We start from the raw sequence: 18,358 nt of genomic DNA on the forward strand, positions 1-18,358 counted from the left end.
AGACCATTTCGTGCAGTGAATAAATAAGAAGGATTATAAAGAAAAAGTGTTTTGCTATACACTGGAGTATACTTTAAAAATTGATTGCGATAGAAAAGAAGGGATTTCATTACAAACAAGTTCTTGACCAGAATGGACAATGGCTCAACCAAAGCGAAGGGAAAGTTTCGATTTGAAAATAATTGTCACAAGCAGAACTTTATTATAACGCTTTGTGTATATTTTAACTTCGTATTACTGGTAAGTCCTTAATTTTGTTGATTTTATATCCAGTTTTGTCTTATAATATGTGTGAGTTTGTCAGTACATATAAATTGATAACTTTTTGTTTCTATCATTCAAGCTTTTATTGTTGTGTTCGTTTTGCTAGTGGACGGTTAAATATAAGAAAAAAAATGCTGTACGTACGTTTTGTCCAGCTCGGACGTACTTACACATGTGCACAAGGATGCGAAACTAATATATTGCGTACATTTGTCGCTAAACGACAAACTATATAACTGACCCATTTTTTGTTTTACAAATATTTGATTGCAACCCAACAATGTACATAACAATTATACACTCTAGGGTTGGACGTACGGACAGCTTGGCACGGCGTTCGTGGACTTACAACAGATTCTGGACACGAATGTGCAACAGACGTCACTTATCTTTACAATGAACTCGATCGGCTATATGCTTGGTAGCCTACTAATCGGTGTCCTCTACGACCGTTTCGACAAACTCAAACTGCTCGGTGCGATGCTGTTTTCTGTTCTTTGGCATCGTTGACTTACTTGCTATTGGATTCCTTTTAATACCTTTTTTAGATCAAGTTATATTGTCAATTAGCTGTCTTCTAATATTAGAAAAAGGTAAATTCACTTAAACGTTCTAATGTTCTGCCTACGCTAAACATCCATTACTCAGACCAACTTCAACGTGTTATCCGCCGTCAAAACCTAGGTACCAATGCATAATCGAAGAAATTGTGTAGCCATCTAAATGCTCTAAGCACTAAATATTCTATTCAATCTGTAATACGCTTGGAAAGTATGTATTTTTATAAAATGAAGTTCGTTTCTGGATCAGCTTTACGCAAAACCGATTTGGAAGTCATGATACTTTGTCGAAATATATTGCTTTATAATATACTGTCCCTGAAGGATCTAAATGAAAAAAAGGACATTAAATGTCAAGCCTATTTTCAGGAATCATAACGATAGTAAACGGGGTTACGAGTGCCGTGCTTCCCTGGTGCTCCAGGTTTGGGTTGTTCCTCTTTGTTCGTCTTGTGGACGGATTCCTGTGTGGAGGCAGAGACGGAGGTAAGCTAGTCGTATTGACGGAGGTTAAGTTTGTCTTATTGGCGGAGTGTGGAGGCAGAGACGGTGATAAGCTATATATTTCTTACTGCGTCTATTGGACGGATTCCTGGGTGGGGTTAGGGACGGTGGTAAGCTATATATTTCCAACTTCGTCTTTTGGACGGATTCCTGTGTGAAATAACGGATACATGCCCACTGAAAGACTGATAGTGTTATTATAAGAGATTCAATACAATTACTCTCTGTTTACTTTCTCTAGGAGGCATTGCTAGGGTATCGGCATGCTGGGGATTCGCCGGCCGTCCGTACATGCAGGCTTTAGGCTTTACGTACGCATTTGGAGGAATTATCTCCCCCATTGTTACAAGTCTCTACCTGGCGCCTAGAATCGTATTAAGCAACCAGACATCATATGGCTTGTTTGCGAATGAAACACAAAAATACACTCTTCCACCATCAATGACACAACACGTGATTTACAACAAAAGCATGTTTGGAGAAAGAAATATGTTTTCATCAACACCAAATGCAACAGAGAAAGGGGAAACATTTAACAATTCGAATATTGTACAAGACGACACAATTGTGTATGGAGAGAGTAAAATTCACATTGCCTTTGTGATCACAGGATTGTTGACGGCCTTGTCTGGATGTATGTTTTTAATTTTGTACTGCTTAGGGTATGAACATGTTCTGTCCTTTCGACCCACGGTGGCAACTGCACACCAAGAAGTCACGAAAGATCAGCCTATATCGCATCCAAGAAGAGCAACTTTGTCAAAATCGCAGACGGGCATTTTTCTTATAGTTTTAGGGAGTGCAGTTGTTGCGTACTCTGCCATTGAATGCAAATATCAGTCCTTTATTATGCCATACGTTATCTTGCAATTAGACTGGACGAAACAAATGGGAGCATTTCTTATTTCTCTGCTCTGGGCCACATTTGCATGTGGTCGTTTTGTAAATATTTTTATAACAAAGATTGTGTCATCCCAAAAAATGATGATTGGATACTTGATTTTACTTTTACTCACATCTTGCGGTGTGTATCTAGAGGGAGGACTGGCTGTGCCATATGCTACGTGGATTATGGTGCCGTTGGCCGGGTTCGCAATGGCTCCAATATTTATTACCTTCATTGTCTGGACTCAGGAGATCGCCATGGATATTTCTGGTAAAATGGGCGGGTTCTTCATAGTTTCAGGAGCCCTTGGTTTCTTCATCGATCCACTCTTTATTGGATATCTGATGGAGAATAAATCTCCGCTTTATTTCATACACATCAATGTGCTCCAATGTTTGCTCTGCCTGGGAATAATGTTGCTTATCATATTTCAAATAAGCAAGATTAGAAGTATACAGAAGATGAACGTCATAGTATAACATATATGTAACACTCTGAATGAATGCCTGTCTTCGACCAGTATTGTTAGTGTTGTGTGTTGAAACGTCTTAACCTATATAGGCGAACTTGTAGACTTCCAATTACAACATAATTAGTGCTATGTTTCGTGCATTAAACTTATAAACAGAATAATCGATGCATAATCAGACGTTGCATTTCCGTTATTGCTAATGTCAACCAATTAGCTCAAGAAAACAACATCAACTAGAATGCAAGTACAGATAAGTGTATGTTTTCAACTACAAAAGCAGATAAAACATGTCGTTCTAAACCATTGTGGCATGTCATTTGTGTAAACAATATTTGTCTTATTCTTCGGTTATTGCGAAATAAAGCGAATATATAGTTAATAAAGACTTCGTTCTGTGTTTCTTGCTGTGCCTAAAACATAACAATGTTAAAAACATTTATTCATGAAAAGAGTCCAATGATTTTGCATCGGAATTACATGGATTTATCTTTAAACGTGACACTCCTACCGAAATTAAAACAAACACATGCATAACAAACACAGATTTTGAGCGATAAATCTTTAACTGCTTACTTAAGAATATATTAATGGGTAATAATAATTACTGATGACAAGATTGAAACCGTGTATTTTCTATCTGAATACGCAAAAATGTCAAATAATTGGTGAGTGCTAAAATATTTACTGTGATATACTATCGTCTCTTATGGTCGAAATACCGTGTTTTCTGCACACTTCTTTCAAATGTAGCTTGTTATACTTCCAAGAAACCATTGTTTTAGATATGTATACATCCGTTTTGGTATATTTCAAAAAGTGTATTAACTGTGAGATTAAGATCGCAACTTTTATCGTTTATATGATTATCAAAGCTGTGTGTATTATAACGAATACTAAACGGAAAACCGAGCGGTTTGAATAAGAGTCCAAGTAAATAACACTAACAAAGCAATGGAACCTACAGCGACATGGAGGGGGTGTTTTTTACGACACCACCGGAATATCCATGGGCCTCAACCTCAGTCACGGTATCGGTCTTTTTGGGATGTGGTTGTTTTTTCACAGCAAGAATGTATTATTAGTAACAACTCATCTGAATATACATGACACACGAAAACATCAGTTAAATCCTGGTAAATGTTTTTAGTGGTGAAGCGGGTGAATCGATTGACTCCGCCTGGATTGTCAGTCAAGTTAAAACTTAATGTTTATTTTCATGATTACTGCACATGAATTTAAAGTGTCACTTATGATGATATAGTATTATTGTCGTTTAGTATTTTAATTTATAAGTTTCTATAATTTGTTTATTTTTCTTCGTGTTAATCGAAGAAAAAAAGATGGCCTGTCGAGACAGCAATGGTGAAATTATTTCGTAAATGATTTTAACCTTGGCCATTACTCAGTAACCGTTGGGAAATTGAAATAAACAGCGTTCAGGTATTGCCCAAAGCAATACGAAGATGTCTAGAAATGACATTAATAGTTATTGAGCTACTCCACTTGTTCGACAGGAAAAAACAACACATGATCAAACGAGCGTTGGCTTTCGCTCAGCTATTCTTTTCTTGTCGTTAAGCAGATTCTGCCCAATGTTAGTTGTGCATGTTTCATTGATCTACTTTTAATCACTGTAATAAAGGTGTAAGATATAGTACTAGTAATCTAGTTTAAATGAAAGAAAAATGGTGTATCATAGAACACTCGACGCTCTAAGGCGGTAGTCCCGACTGTTGTTATTTTAGGCATTTTAATGTTTGTTTTTATAAAATCTGTGGTCTGGCTCTTCTTACGTATATGTCAGGCCTTGAACCCTTCACATTTAAGCTTGCTAAGGATAGGGGGCACCTGGTAAGTTTCAAAAGTTTCCAGTGTGTGATTATTTACATTATTTCGATTCATTTTGATAACAAAACAATATCTGCCAGAGCATTTTAGATGATAATAATTATTTTATTTGTTTGAGTATAGACGATTCTTATGTCTTAAATTAGACCGCCGCCATTTTGTTATCACGTGACCGTCCGCCATTACAGAAGTGAAAGTTCCTGATAGTGTGCAAGAACGCTCACACGCCATTTGATTTTAAAAATTGAGACCAAAAATGACCTCCGAGAAGCAGCTACGTAAGTTGTTTTATTGGAACACTTTTTCTGAATGTAATTGTAATAAATAGTAGACCGTATAGTTGTAACAAAATGGCGGACTTTGTTTAACAAATTATGTTTACGAACCAGTTGCACGAGCCTGGTATGAAAGCATTTCTGGTCACAAGGTTAGAAAATCTGGGATTGTTGTTAGTTTAACGGAGCCATATATTGCCGCCAGCCCAGACGGTATTATAGATAAAAGAACAATTGTTGAAATAAAATGTCCAATACGCCCGCTAGTAGACCTCATATCATTAGGAAAATATGATGTTCTACTCGAAGATGGTCAGCCGAAATTGAGCCCCAAGGGAAAAAATGGCTATTATTGCCAAGTACAAGTTGCAATGTTCTGCACTGAGTCAACTTTGTGCAAGTTTGTTGTGTGGACAGCTGAAAAGCAGTGTGTTGTGGATGTTCCATTCTGTAAAGAATTTATAAAGGGCATTCTTCCTAGAATTCGTGACTTTTACTTTAAGCACCTCCTTGTTAGACTAACAGATGAGTTCCAGGCAAGTCGTCTGAAAATTTCCCCGGAATACAAATCCTTGTGCCGTTAATTCCATACCAAATTTAAGGACTTGAGACTAAAGGAAATTTCCTGGAAGAAGATTATTAAATCTGAATGTGATTTTATGTGTACCCTAAACTGTAATGGAAATTTCTGTGAGAAATGCACACACTTTTGTATTCTTAAGATTGTTATTTATCTGTTAAAACGTATGGTAATTCATATAATTATTTGTAAAAACTATAACTGTAATACATTATTATAATCATCATAAAATTATAGGAGTAAACTCAAATTATTGTCTTTGAAATCTTTTTCAAATTTTAAAGGGACTCGCTCACTCTTTTTCAAACTTTAAAGGGACAAGCATATGTATATACTTAATACATATCTTAATAGTTCAAAGGTCATGGACACTACTTGAAAAGCTTATTGTACAGTACTTAATGGATAGACCCAATACTTCTCCAATATACAATTGGCATTTGCATCACCATCTACTAGTCTTGTTTTTTGCCACTGTAGGCTTATACAGAAAAGAGATAATAAGACAAAATATTTTTTACTTTTTATGTGCCATATTTAATATGAAATTCATTTAAGACATGCATAGTGTGATTAATGAATGAAATAGCAAAAACAACCATTTGGCTATTAAATTTAAGATCCAAACCATTGTACAATTACCAAGAGGTAATTTCATTTGTATACAGTATGCAATAAACAACATACTGTATACAATAAACAATAAATTGTATACAATAAACAACATAAACGGCTGTGAATTTAATTAAACTACATTAATACACAGATCTTTGTTTATGTCTAGTCAACAACATCATCCCTTATTAACGAATCTCTCATGTTGCACAAAACTGCAACTACACGAACAGTTTTATCTGCATTATGTAATGTTTTTATACTGTATTTAGTGTTCAACAGTCTAAAATACTTCATCAACATGAATTCTTTCAGCTGCAATCCTTCTAGAGTCAATGGTCTCCTATTCGGATAGCTGCGACCGGCCCTTCATAAATGCAGGAATATTCAGTTTGACTCGACTGCTACACATATCCTCACCTATTGTGAAACCACGATCAGCCATTACTTCATCCCCAGGCAGCAAATAGTCCAAAAATCCACAATTTTTAGTGATGAAATTGTCACTTGCCCGTCCACCATACAATGGTGAGATGTACATTATAAATCCACTTGGAGCTATCGCAATAAAAAAAAAATTGACAGTGTTATTACTTTTATATGTACTCCAAGTCTGAGCCCTTGCTTTTAATGAAAATGGTCTTTGAATAAAAAATTCAAAACAGTCTATTATGCAGGTTATCATTGGAAATGATGTTTTGAAGGAATTTGGTAATGTTCTTCAAATAGTATCTCTTGGCAACTATACCACACAATGTGACAGATGTTGGGACATGTCATTGATCCATGACTTAAAAACATTGCTCATGCAGTGGAATTTGAACGGTACAAGACATAGACAGTCTTTGCCATTTACATCATTATGAAACTGGCAGGTGGAATTTTCCCAGTCGTAAAGTTTCTTCTGGTTTTGCTACAATTAACCACAACACACTGCCTTCCACCACCTCGTTTATATGGCATAATTGTCCGATATTTTATCGATTCGAGATATTTTGACAGATTATTGGTTTTCCACTTCCGTAATGGCGGACAAGTAAATTGAAGAGTATTTGACAGGGGAGATAATTCGTACTGTACTATTAGATCGTCTATATCAATACATAAACATGCATATCCTCTATGTCCGTTATTTAAACGTTACTCATAACTGTTGGGAACATTTGCATAGCGAGTGGAGGTAATAGATATGAAATGAGTTGATTGTATGGAATGATGTGTACAACAATTGTGCCACAATCAAATGCAATGCATTAAAATCACTAGGGTTGGGCTGGTGGACAGCTAGGCATTGCGTTGGTTGACTTTCAACATACATGTTTTCTGGATACCAGTGTGCAACAGACGTCATTTATTTTCTCCATGGACTGTAGCGGCTATTATGCTGGGTAGCCTACTTATATGTGCCCTCTACGACCGTTTAAACAAACTCCAACATCTCGTGAGTTATTGTCTTACGTTTATTGCAATGCTTATTTACGCTGTACTGGAAACCTTTCAGTACTTATTCGAATGTTTTAAAGTGTTAGTAAACTTATTAGAAATTCTTAAAATCACTCGAATATCAAGTGTTTCCTTATCTGAATAGCTATTAGTTAGAGTGATGTTTTAGTCAACCTAGGTCATCAGAGAGCGCTCTCCCGTGAACATAGTCTCCTAATTACAATCCAAGATATTTGTAACACCCTAAGTGCCAATAATTTTAACAAAATATATTGATAAGTGTGTGCCTTTCTATAAAATGATGATCAAGTTTTTTTTTGATCGTACGCAACAGTTGCAGACTAATTTCATGTTTTGATACCCGGGTGTAATATATGTAAATAATGTACGGTAATGGTACCGTCAGGTCAGAAACTTTTTCAAAAAATACGTCATTAAATGTCAAGACTATTTTCAGGAATTATATTGATAGTGGACAAGCTCCGTGTTTGTCTTGAGCACTAAGTTTTGGTTGTTCTTCTTTGTTCGCTAAGTGGACGGATTCATGTCTGGAGACAAGGGCGGTGGTAAGCTTCATCTCTCTTTGTTCGTCTATTAGACGGATTCCTGTCTGGGGACAAGGGCGGTGGTAAGCTTCATCTCTCGTTTTTCGTCTAGTAGACGGATCCCTGTCTGGGGACAAGGGCGGTGGTAAGCCTCATCTCTCGTTTTTCGTCTAGTAGACGGATTCCTGTCTGGAGACAAGGGCGGTGGTAAGCTTCAACTCTCTTTGTTCGTCTTTATTTTCAAGTATCCTCTACATATTCCTTACAATATCGAAATGGACAATTTGTGTAAATGGTTTTAGTTTATTAAGAGAAATGTAATTATCTGAAATCTAAATAATTTTTAGATACATGGACAAAGCGAGAAAATATACCGGCTTCATAGTTTATTTCTTAAACATATAACTTGCAATAGCAATTGAAATGGCAGTATTTGTCCTAGAAAAAAGACTAATTTAGATGTTTCATTGGCAAGGGATATACATGCCCATGTTTCTCCATTGCTACGTGACCTTGATGAGATTAGTCAGTACATATGTACAAACCACGTGATTAAAAACATTAAGTCCAAACAGAAATTGTGAATTATTTTACTGTACAACGTTTTTACTCATTTATTATCTCAACAATTGGACAATGCAACAAATTCAAGATAACAGAGTGGACATGAGGTACGTTTATATGCTTATTGAAGAACACTTGAATGTGTGACACAAATTTTACCATTAGTCTTATTATTATTTCATGCTTGAGCTTGCGTAGCATTCTTAAGGGCTTTTATGTATATAACCTAATCCCCATATGGTTACTCTTAATTTCATATTGTAGCAATACCATTGGTCAAATTTAGGAAATAGGAATAAAAGAAAAACACTCCGCTCGGTCTGAAAAAAAAAATGTTTAACAAATGACGTAATCTCACGTGGTACGTTTACCAAGAGTCATCTGACATGAATAAATTCAATGTGTTTTAAACATTACAAATCAAAAAAAGGAAATACCGAACAAGAGGTTAATCTGTCAGTATTTGCAATAAATAATTAAATGAAAATACACCAATGTCATTTAAAGTTTTGATATGCAATTGTAAAATGCACGGACGCTGGGAAAGCGCCGCCCGTCCGTATATGAAGGCTTTAGGCGTACGCCGTTGGAAGAATGTTCTCACCAATAGTAACAAGCTCGCGAGAATCAGTACACCAGACAGCATATGTTTTGCATGAGAAAGGAAATAAAAATAGCACGCCTCCACTAACAGATGTCTTAAAGAGAAATGGAAACATTGAATAATTCAAATAACGTACTTGAGAACACGTTTGTATATGACGATAGGCACGTTCACATTGCCCTCGTGATGACAGGATTATTGACAGCCTTGTCTCGCTGCTTGAACATCATATTGTACGGCTTTGGGCATGCAATTGTTCCAACCTGTCGGCTCACAATGACATCCGAACAATTTAAGTACAGCCTTTAAAGGAACAAGCATCTTTATCTAGATCACAGACAGCCATTCTTTTACATGTTTTGGGACTGCAGTTGTTGTGTGCCAGTGAAACTATAGACAAGTTATTCATAATGCCTTATGTCATTCATCAACTGGAATGGACAAAACCACTGGGCACATTCTGCTCTAGGCCAAGTTTGGGAATCGGCGTTTTGTTAATATATTCATATCAAAGTTTGTGTTTATCCAAACCACGATGGTCGCAAACCTGATTTTATTCTTTTCTCGTATCTGGTGAGCAATGCTGATTGTATTTGGCGAATGCCAATTGAAAAATGGTTACGTTGGTCGGGTTTGCTATGTATCCAATAATTTTGTTTTTTGTAGAGCGAATTAATTCAAAAAACAAGTACTGATGTAAATGTTATATAACCCCCATTATACCAGAAATATCCAAAGCGTTTTCCAGAATCCAGACAATACTCAATTTTTCACTTTTCCTACAGTGATCAATAATTAATAAATGAAACATGCCCACCTAACGTCGGGCAGCATATTGTGAACGACAGGAAGAGTGCAGCTTAGAGCACGCAAACGCTCGAATGATCATGTTTTGTTTTCCTGACGAAGATATATTCGTGTTTTAAGCAACATCTAAACATGTTTTATTGCAATTTTGGAAAAGTTACCGAGTTATGGACAAGGTTAAACATATTTGTGAAACAATATCACCATTGTATTGCTGTTAAAATAGCTTTTCTTTTTATTTTCGAAAACCCATATAAAGTGAAACAACTCATAGAAACAATTAACCCAATTGGTTTTGATAATGGGTGTTAGTAATGGGGAAATACCTTATCATAAAAAGTGAAACTATAAATTCATGCTGCTAAATGTTATTACTAGTTTAAAACTTGACTGTCAGTACACGTTTGGTAGGTTTGATTTTCCCGCTTCACCGCTGAAAAAACTCTTCCGGGTGGGACTTTAAACTAATTTTCCCTGTGGCAGTTAGATTAAGATTAGTTTTATCCAGGGATACATCGTGTTTGCGCACTATGCATCACATCCTAAAGCAACCAATATTGCAACAAGGCCGAGGCCAATTGATAGTCCGGTGGCGTCGTAAATTAAGCGTACATCACATACATGTCCCTGTAGCTTCCATGGTTTTGTTATGGTTATTTCAATGGACTCTTATTTGAAACGCCCGTTTTCCGGTTTAAGTATTTGTCATATTACATTAAGGTTTGATATTTATATCAATCGGTTTAAAGATTCATTCATGTAAATCCGATGAACATTTAAGTCATTGGAAGCTTTTCATAAAAAGGTGATTTAATCATAATCATTATAATGTTTTAGGGACAGAAGGTTTCGCAGCATTATACTATGACTATATCTTCACTCTATGTTGCAATGAACACAGAATGAGAAAAAGTTCAAGTAAGCAGTGTTCAAGAACGATATGTTTGTCTGCTTTTGTAATGGAAAACATACATTTAACTGTACTTGCACATTTGTTGATGCAGTTTTCTTGAGCAAATGGATTGGCATTAGGAATTACGGAAGTGCAATGTCTGATTATTCAACGATTTATCTGTTTATGAGTATAATGCACGAAAAACAGCACTATCCTTGCTTTAATGAGCAGTCTACAAGTCCGCGTATATAGGTTAAGACGTTCCAAAACACAGCACACTAAGTACTGGTCGAGGTAAACATTCACTGCATGAAGCGTGATACAAATCTTAATCCATTGCATCCTTCTGATCTTGCATATTTGTAATATTATCAGCGAATTTATTCCTAGGCAGGACAAACATTTGAGCATATTGACATATATGAAATATATGATATGTTCTCCATTAAATATTAAATATAGAATGGATCAATTAGAAAAGGAATGTTTCCTGTCAGAACCCGTCAATTGCCAAGAAATATCCATAACGATTTCCTGAGTCCAGACAATGAAAATTGAAATATTGCAGCCATCGTAAACCGGGCCAACAGAACCATAATCAACTTCCCATATGTCATGCAAGATCTGCCCTCAATTTTAACACAAAGTTCTTGCTATGTTTCTATGTAAATAGAAAACCAGCGGTGTATGCATTTAAGGCTATAGTTTTAAATAAATATATAATCATTATTACAGATGAATAAGCAAAAAATGTTTTACGCACGGGCCGTATGTATTGATTATGAACTCTTAAACCATCTATATTAGTTATATGAGAGAAGGCTGGCCATCAAAGTTGTTCTAAGCTTGATTTGCGACATTGGACATGCTTTTTAACTTCTCTGTTTTATTCAGATCTGATTAGTAAGAATGGAGAACTTATTTGTTACACTCTTACCAAGCTGAAGGCTTATTATATTTCATTTAAGTATAACAAGTCTTCTTGAATACTTGTAACTAATTTATTAAACGTAACGGTACTTTCAAAACAATATTTCAAATAACAGCTAACAAATATATAGTAGTTTTGTGTTAAACATAGTTTTTTTTTGGCGAACTATCTTAGGACAAGTAAAAGATCAAATCGACAGTCCTGTTATGTGTTTCAACAATTTTACTCCTTTGCTTTGACTTTCCTCGAATTTATCCAAAGTGATGTAGAAATGAAAATGATAAGACTACAGGTTGCTTGGGCGATACCTACATATAACATATACATCGGCGATTCATTTTCCATTAAATAACCAATATAGAAGGGATCTGTGAAGAAGCCAATTGCGCCCACAAACTGAAAGAACCCACTCATTTTCCCCTTGACTTCAATAACATTTTCATGTGTCCATACCACGAACGTTGGAAACACAGCCGACAGTCCGAGGCCAGCGAACGGAACAATTGTCCAAACTATTGCATTTATCCCTAACAAACCGCCGACTGAGAGAACTGTGTAAGACAATATTACAGTACAAAGACATATACATGCGAGCTTTCTTGGCGAAAGAAAACGAGCGATGACCACCCCAGTGAATCGTCCTGCTGTGAAGAATCCCCAGAGAAGAGACAACAAGTAGGCTCCATCAAATTTCGTCCAACCCATTTGAAGCATGACAAAGGGCAAGAGAAATGACTGCGATTTGCTCTCAACAGAACAAAAAGTAATGAACATCACTCCTATTAGAAATATACAAAAAGCAGTTTCAGCAGTTGTCAATTTTGCCCTGTGATAAACAACTTCGTGTTTAACTGTTGATTTCGTATATGGGGGAATTGTGTCATATTTTTTCATGAATAGATAAAGATACAGCATACCAGAGATTATATTTACTATACCAGTAATGGCGAAAGCAATATGAATTTTTGTTTCACCATAAACTACATCAGACTCCCCAAAACTGCTATTTAAAGATTGTGAGATTTTAGAAATGTTAGAGAATGAGTCAGTGTCATTAGGTTTGGCAGTAGTGTTCCATACATCACTGATATTGTCAAGTTCATCTTGTCCGTTGGTGTTTATGGAAGTAGGTGGCACCCTAGGAGCCAAAAACAGTCGGGTAACGAGCGGCGCCAGAACGCCCCCAAGCCCGTACGATAAATGGTTACCCTGCGTTAGATGACGGCTCTCTGTGCCCCACCTTGACAGAACAGTTGCATCACCACCTATAGGTAAATAAAAGGATAATATATCCGTAATTTAGCAAAATTTGTGTGCTTTTATCTGTTGCAGTATCTTAAAATGATAACATTATTGTTGTTGATAATTCATATGCAGATTACCAGTAAACATCTACAGTAATTTAGATGTACAGATTTCTAGCAATTGTATCAACGTTTCCGCCTGTAATTTTTGGTAATTGGTTTACATTTCACACAATCAATATAACCCGTGGGGACGTTTAAAGCATTGTTATTGTGTGTAAGACGTAAGTATTTTTAAAATAGTATTCAATTAGAGAAATCGTGTGTATTGAAAGGAAATCAGTTTTATTTTTTTAATTCTAAGATCTCACGGTAAATTCTTTATTTCGCAAATATGATAAGTATATATATATATCCGTTATTTACCGCCTCCCCTTCCTCCACAAAGAAACCCATCGACAAGTCTGACAAACATGAACAGTCCATAGATGTTACACCAGGGCAATACTATGCTCGATAAGCCGTTGATGACAGATATAACGCCTGAAAAAGGAACACCTCGTATATGTTTCACCAAGGCACTACGATGCTCGATAATCCGGCAATGACAGGTATCAAACCTAAAAAGGTACAACCTGTATAAGTTACAACAGGGCAGTACGAAACTCGAAAATCCGTCAATGACAGATATTACGTCTAAAAAGGTACAACCTGTATAAGGTACAACTGGACAGTACGATGCTCGATAATCTGCAATGACAAATATAACACCTAAAAAGGTACAACCTGTATAAGTTACAACAGGACAGTACGATGCTCGATAATCCGTCAATGACAGATATTACACCTAAAAAAGAACAACTCGTATTAGTTACACAAGGGCACACTACCGTCGCTTGAAAAATCCGCAATGACAGATATTACACCTAAAAAGGTACAACCTGTATAAGTTACACCAGGGCAGCACGATGCTCGAAAATCTGTCAATGACAGATATTATACCTAAAAAGGTTTAATCTGTATACGTAACACCAGGGCAGTACGATGTTCGATAATCCGCAATGACAGATATTACACCTAAAAAGAAACACCTCGTATTAGTTACACAAGGGCACATTACCGTCGCTTGAAAAATCCGCAATGACAGATATCACACCTAAAAAGGTACAACCTGTATAAGTTACACCAGGGCAGCACGATGCTCGAAAATCCGTCAATGACAGATATTACACCTAAAAAGGTTTAATCTGTATAAGTAACACCAGGGCAGTACGATGTTCGATAATCTTATGATGACAGATATTACCTGAAAAGGAACAACCCGTTTATGTCACAACAGAACAATACGATGCAGGATAAGCCGTTAATGACAGATATTACGTCTGAACGGAACAGCATGTATCTGTTGCACCAGAGCCATACTTTGATAGATAATTCGTTGATGGCGGATAATACCCCTGAAAAGGAACGGTACATATATTATCCTTCCATTAACTTATATCCGAATTATTGACAAACAAACAAACAAATTCAAGTACTAAAGAAATATAAAATAAGAACTAGGGCAACGGATCGATCTGTACATGTTCCGAAAATGGTTAATCATTCGGCATTCATATAAACAGTTTATACATTTTATAGTACCTTAATATGAAAATTGAAAATGCATCATATCAATTGCCCAATGTCACTTTATCGATTTATATTCAACAATCTTCGCAATTACCATTACAAAGTACAACAACAAAACTAGAAACCTACGTTAGTGCCCAATCTATTTGTGATGCGATACCTGACGAAAATATTTACCGACAAAAAGAGAAATAAATTGTCTACTAATGCATTGCATTCAAACGAAGAAAATAACATGGATACACCGGGCAAAAACAATCCTCGATTATCAACTGATGGCAGATATTAAACCCTGAAAAGAAAAAACAACAGTATATGCACGGAAACATTTTTGTAACAATTCTTGCCATTGTCTGAAAGCGTCTGAGTAATCTTCACTTTATATATGTTTATGACACTTGGCGTTTTTGCTTTCAATGACATTTTAAGTATGGAATTCCCCCTTAAAGACATTCATATTTTGAAACTAAGAAATAGGAAACCTAAATGTGGAAAAACGACACGAAGTTTTAAGCACTTTTTTTATTTGTCTAGAAATGCACCGTATTTATTTGAGCACGGAAATTGTCATGTAATAGAAAGATGTCCTTCCTAAAATTTGGATAAACCCCATGAATACAGCTAAATTCAGTTACTTATGTACACATTTGTTTCCACGGAAATGAAATAGCAATGGGATATGTTATCAAATGATTTCAAGTATCAAAGATGTTGTTTGATCCTCTTATGTGACCTAACGAAGCATACGTTGTTGTTAAGTGAAGAAAAAAAGCATAAAAATACGTTCTTATACATTAACGAACAAGCATAACAATATATTCCCTGCATACCAGGTATGTATAAAAGCACCTCCAGTTTGATTGGCAAAATGTACCATAAAACCAGACATATTTAGATGAAAATGATTAGTTGCTGCGCATCATTTACGATAATTGCCTTTCCGTCTGTAATAAAGTGGAGACAACATTTCATTAATGGCTTAAAAACATATGTCTTAATCTATCATAATGACCCCAAATACATTCGTTACTTAATGTAAGTTTATTTTTATAACATAAACCGCTATACATATGTACTGATTGTGAGTAAATACGAACGAAATGTTTTTTAAACGACATTATCATCTCGGCAAAATTCGAGTAATCATGTACCTACCCAATAACCTCAAGTGGTTGACTTTATCATAGCAGTATCCCATAGCAAGACTCCCGAGCATATATCCCACAGAATTCATGGTGAATATCAGCGAGGTTTGTTGCACGTTTGTGTTCAATATTAGCTGTATGTCTGGAAAAGCCGTGGTAAGTTGACCGTATGTCCAGCCCTAAAAATGAGTAAAGACTAATCTAGAACAATCTATATAATAATGATTCAGATTTGTGATTTGAGAAATTAAATCTAGACCTCAAAGTGCTAGAACTCTGACCGCACATGCGCATAACACAGTGCATTAATACGTAGGCATATTATTAACAAATAGGAAAAAAAAAAAAAATGACATGAATTGTAGCCTCGCTGCGCTCTCTTTCTCCGACGGCGTATGTTATCGGTGGTCAATGTAACTCGTCTGGTTATACAACAAAATAATCTGTTCGTTATTGAGATATAATCTCGTTTTTTAGTCAATGGCATGATCAAAGTACAATACTAGTGATCATTACCAATACTTATGTGAAAAAGTACAGAAACATGCTCAGTAGCCAACAGTTTAAACATAAACCCCGTTTATTGGCACAGGGTCTAAGGTTATGTAAACTAAAGACTACCGTTCTCAGTCTCTGTAAAACTGGAAATTGTGACAATATTAAATGTAAGTGCGGGGCGACTTTTTACAGCTTACACACGGCATTCACAAAACTCGTTCTAGCAGTGTAGTTCCAAACCTAAATAACAATCGGATTCGATGTTGTGTAAATGTAAAGTTAAATGTTATGCCAAGTTAAGAAAATATGTCTATTTTTACATTTATCCTCGAATAAGAAGAAGGTTCAAAATCAAATGTAACTTATCATGTATACCAAAAGCATGATGTTGAAATACACCACCATTGTTGTTACAAAGTTTTTCTTCTGGTTACTGTTCTCAAACTGGAACCACTGCCTGATACGAGCAAATTTCCCATGTTCTTCATGCTGTGCTTCACTTGCTTTGATCATTCTGTCCGTGCACAACGGGTCACTGAAATGTTCATAATCCTTTACCGTGTCTGACACATCCATTGTTTATGGCTTTATATTTTAAATGAGGATAATTAGTCAGTATTTCCCCTGCCCAGTGTAGAATTAAAAACCCTCCAGTCTTTGTCTGTGACAGATAACACAAGAGACCTAATTAAGAGCTTGTATAAGTACGTAATTGTAGTATCTGCAATTCGTATCTTAAAATCCTTAACCTGCATATGTAAACATGTGTTCTATTTATGTTTAAACTTAAGGAATCCGACCCACAAATTGGCGTGTATACATGACGTTCCATTGTATGATCATTACTTCATAATGTTATGACCCAATATATTTTTGGTATTATTATTTGAAAAGTACTCGATGGCTGATTACTTATATTTCGAATAGATGGCCTAACATACATCATACAAAAAGTTCTCAAAAGTGTTTTTGTTTGCTCTTGTAACAACCGAAATTGGACGTAAAGTGAATTATATGCTCTTTAAAAGGCAAGAGGACTGTTTTGTAAAACTAATATTATAATGTTCTATTTCTGCATACAAAACACGTTCAAGTTATACCAAAAAGCAAGGTTTACCAAACATTGAAAATTCACAAATGTGGGGGTTGGATACCCCAAGTTCAGTTGAATACCTGGCTGATATACTGAGAAGCGTAGTTGATTCGTCAATGATAGACTATTTTGTAAAGAATTATTAATGAAATCGATCATGTAAAATTTCAGTTCGAAATGCAAAAATGGAAATGTGTACAATGTTTGCAACATATAAAGATACACCACACTATCAGGGTTGATATACAATTTTTGTAAAATATGAAAAAAAAAAACCTTCTCTCAACTCTCTCAAAGGTAATTCTGTATGTACTCATAATGTTACGAACTAGAAACCACAGACTACCAATAGAAATAGGAAATTGAAACAGAAGGAATCGTTAATTATGCAACAAACGTGACGAATGTTGTCTTAATTCATTTTGTATCTGAACGTTTTATTTTGACAGTGAATTAAAACCTTACATGATACCATATAATTACAGACATCGACATATGTGCAGGCTGGAAAAAATGTTTTATGCGCATACTATAATAGATGTGTTTGATTTGCTAAATGACAGATGTTATTATAAGTCGGAAATGAATTTTCTTTCTTGTAATTTATTTTTTACTTGATATAAATTATAGTAGTTAATTATAAATATAGATAAGTAATATTAAGTAAATGCATTTATTTTCACCAATGCATTTACTATAATTTGCGATAAAAACATTATAAATGAGTTTCTCCCATTGATTTAAAAACAGAAAAATAAACTAATCTTACGATGTTATAATATTGCTTGAAAATCTCTTGTACATAATATCTAGTTAATGTCATTTCCGTATCTTAAATATGGATCTTCACATCTTATATGGTCTATAATTCATTTAAACCTTACATGGTATTGTCTTGATCATTATCCTATTATTATATTCATGTTGCATAATAATTTAAGTAAATAATTGTT

The 18,358-nt window shown here is 35.4% G+C and overlaps 3 protein-coding genes across 3 annotated transcripts; 2 read left to right on the forward strand and 1 right to left on the reverse strand.

Annotated features, from left to right (window-relative positions):
- Nucleotides 1-108: 108 nt before the first annotated feature.
- LOC128210564 (uncharacterized) lies at nucleotides 109-2,693 on the forward strand. Its single transcript, XM_052914915.1, has 5 exons — nucleotides 109-240; nucleotides 571-739; nucleotides 1,194-1,310; nucleotides 1,570-2,103; nucleotides 2,365-2,693. Exons 1-5 carry the CDS (start codon nucleotides 133-135, stop codon nucleotides 2,691-2,693), a joined length of 1,257 nt encoding a protein of 418 aa, XP_052770875.1. The 5' UTR covers nucleotides 109-132.
- A 1,790-nt stretch (nucleotides 2,694-4,483) lies between these two features.
- Nucleotides 4,484-5,393, forward strand: LOC128210565 (uncharacterized). Its single transcript, XM_052914916.1, has 2 exons — nucleotides 4,484-4,537; nucleotides 4,914-5,393. Exons 1-2 carry the CDS (start codon nucleotides 4,484-4,486, stop codon nucleotides 5,391-5,393), a joined length of 534 nt encoding a protein of 177 aa, XP_052770876.1.
- Nucleotides 5,394-11,992: 6,599 nt separating this feature from the next.
- On the reverse strand, nucleotides 11,993-15,890 carry LOC128210300 (sodium-dependent glucose transporter 1B-like). The gene is made up of 3 exons (XM_052914566.1): nucleotides 15,825-15,890; nucleotides 13,464-13,580; nucleotides 11,993-13,058 (listed from the first exon to the last, which is right to left on the reverse strand). The coding sequence occupies exons 1-3, from the start codon at nucleotides 15,883-15,885 to the stop codon at nucleotides 12,016-12,018; spliced, it is 1,221 nt and encodes a 406-aa protein (XP_052770526.1). The 5' UTR covers nucleotides 15,886-15,890; the 3' UTR covers nucleotides 11,993-12,015.
- Nucleotides 15,891-18,358: the final 2,468 nt, after the last annotated feature.

This window comes from Mya arenaria, chromosome 12 (assembly GCF_026914265.1).
Source record: "Mya arenaria isolate MELC-2E11 chromosome 12, ASM2691426v1".
Taxonomy (NCBI): Eukaryota; Metazoa; Mollusca; class Bivalvia; order Myida; family Myidae; genus Mya; species Mya arenaria.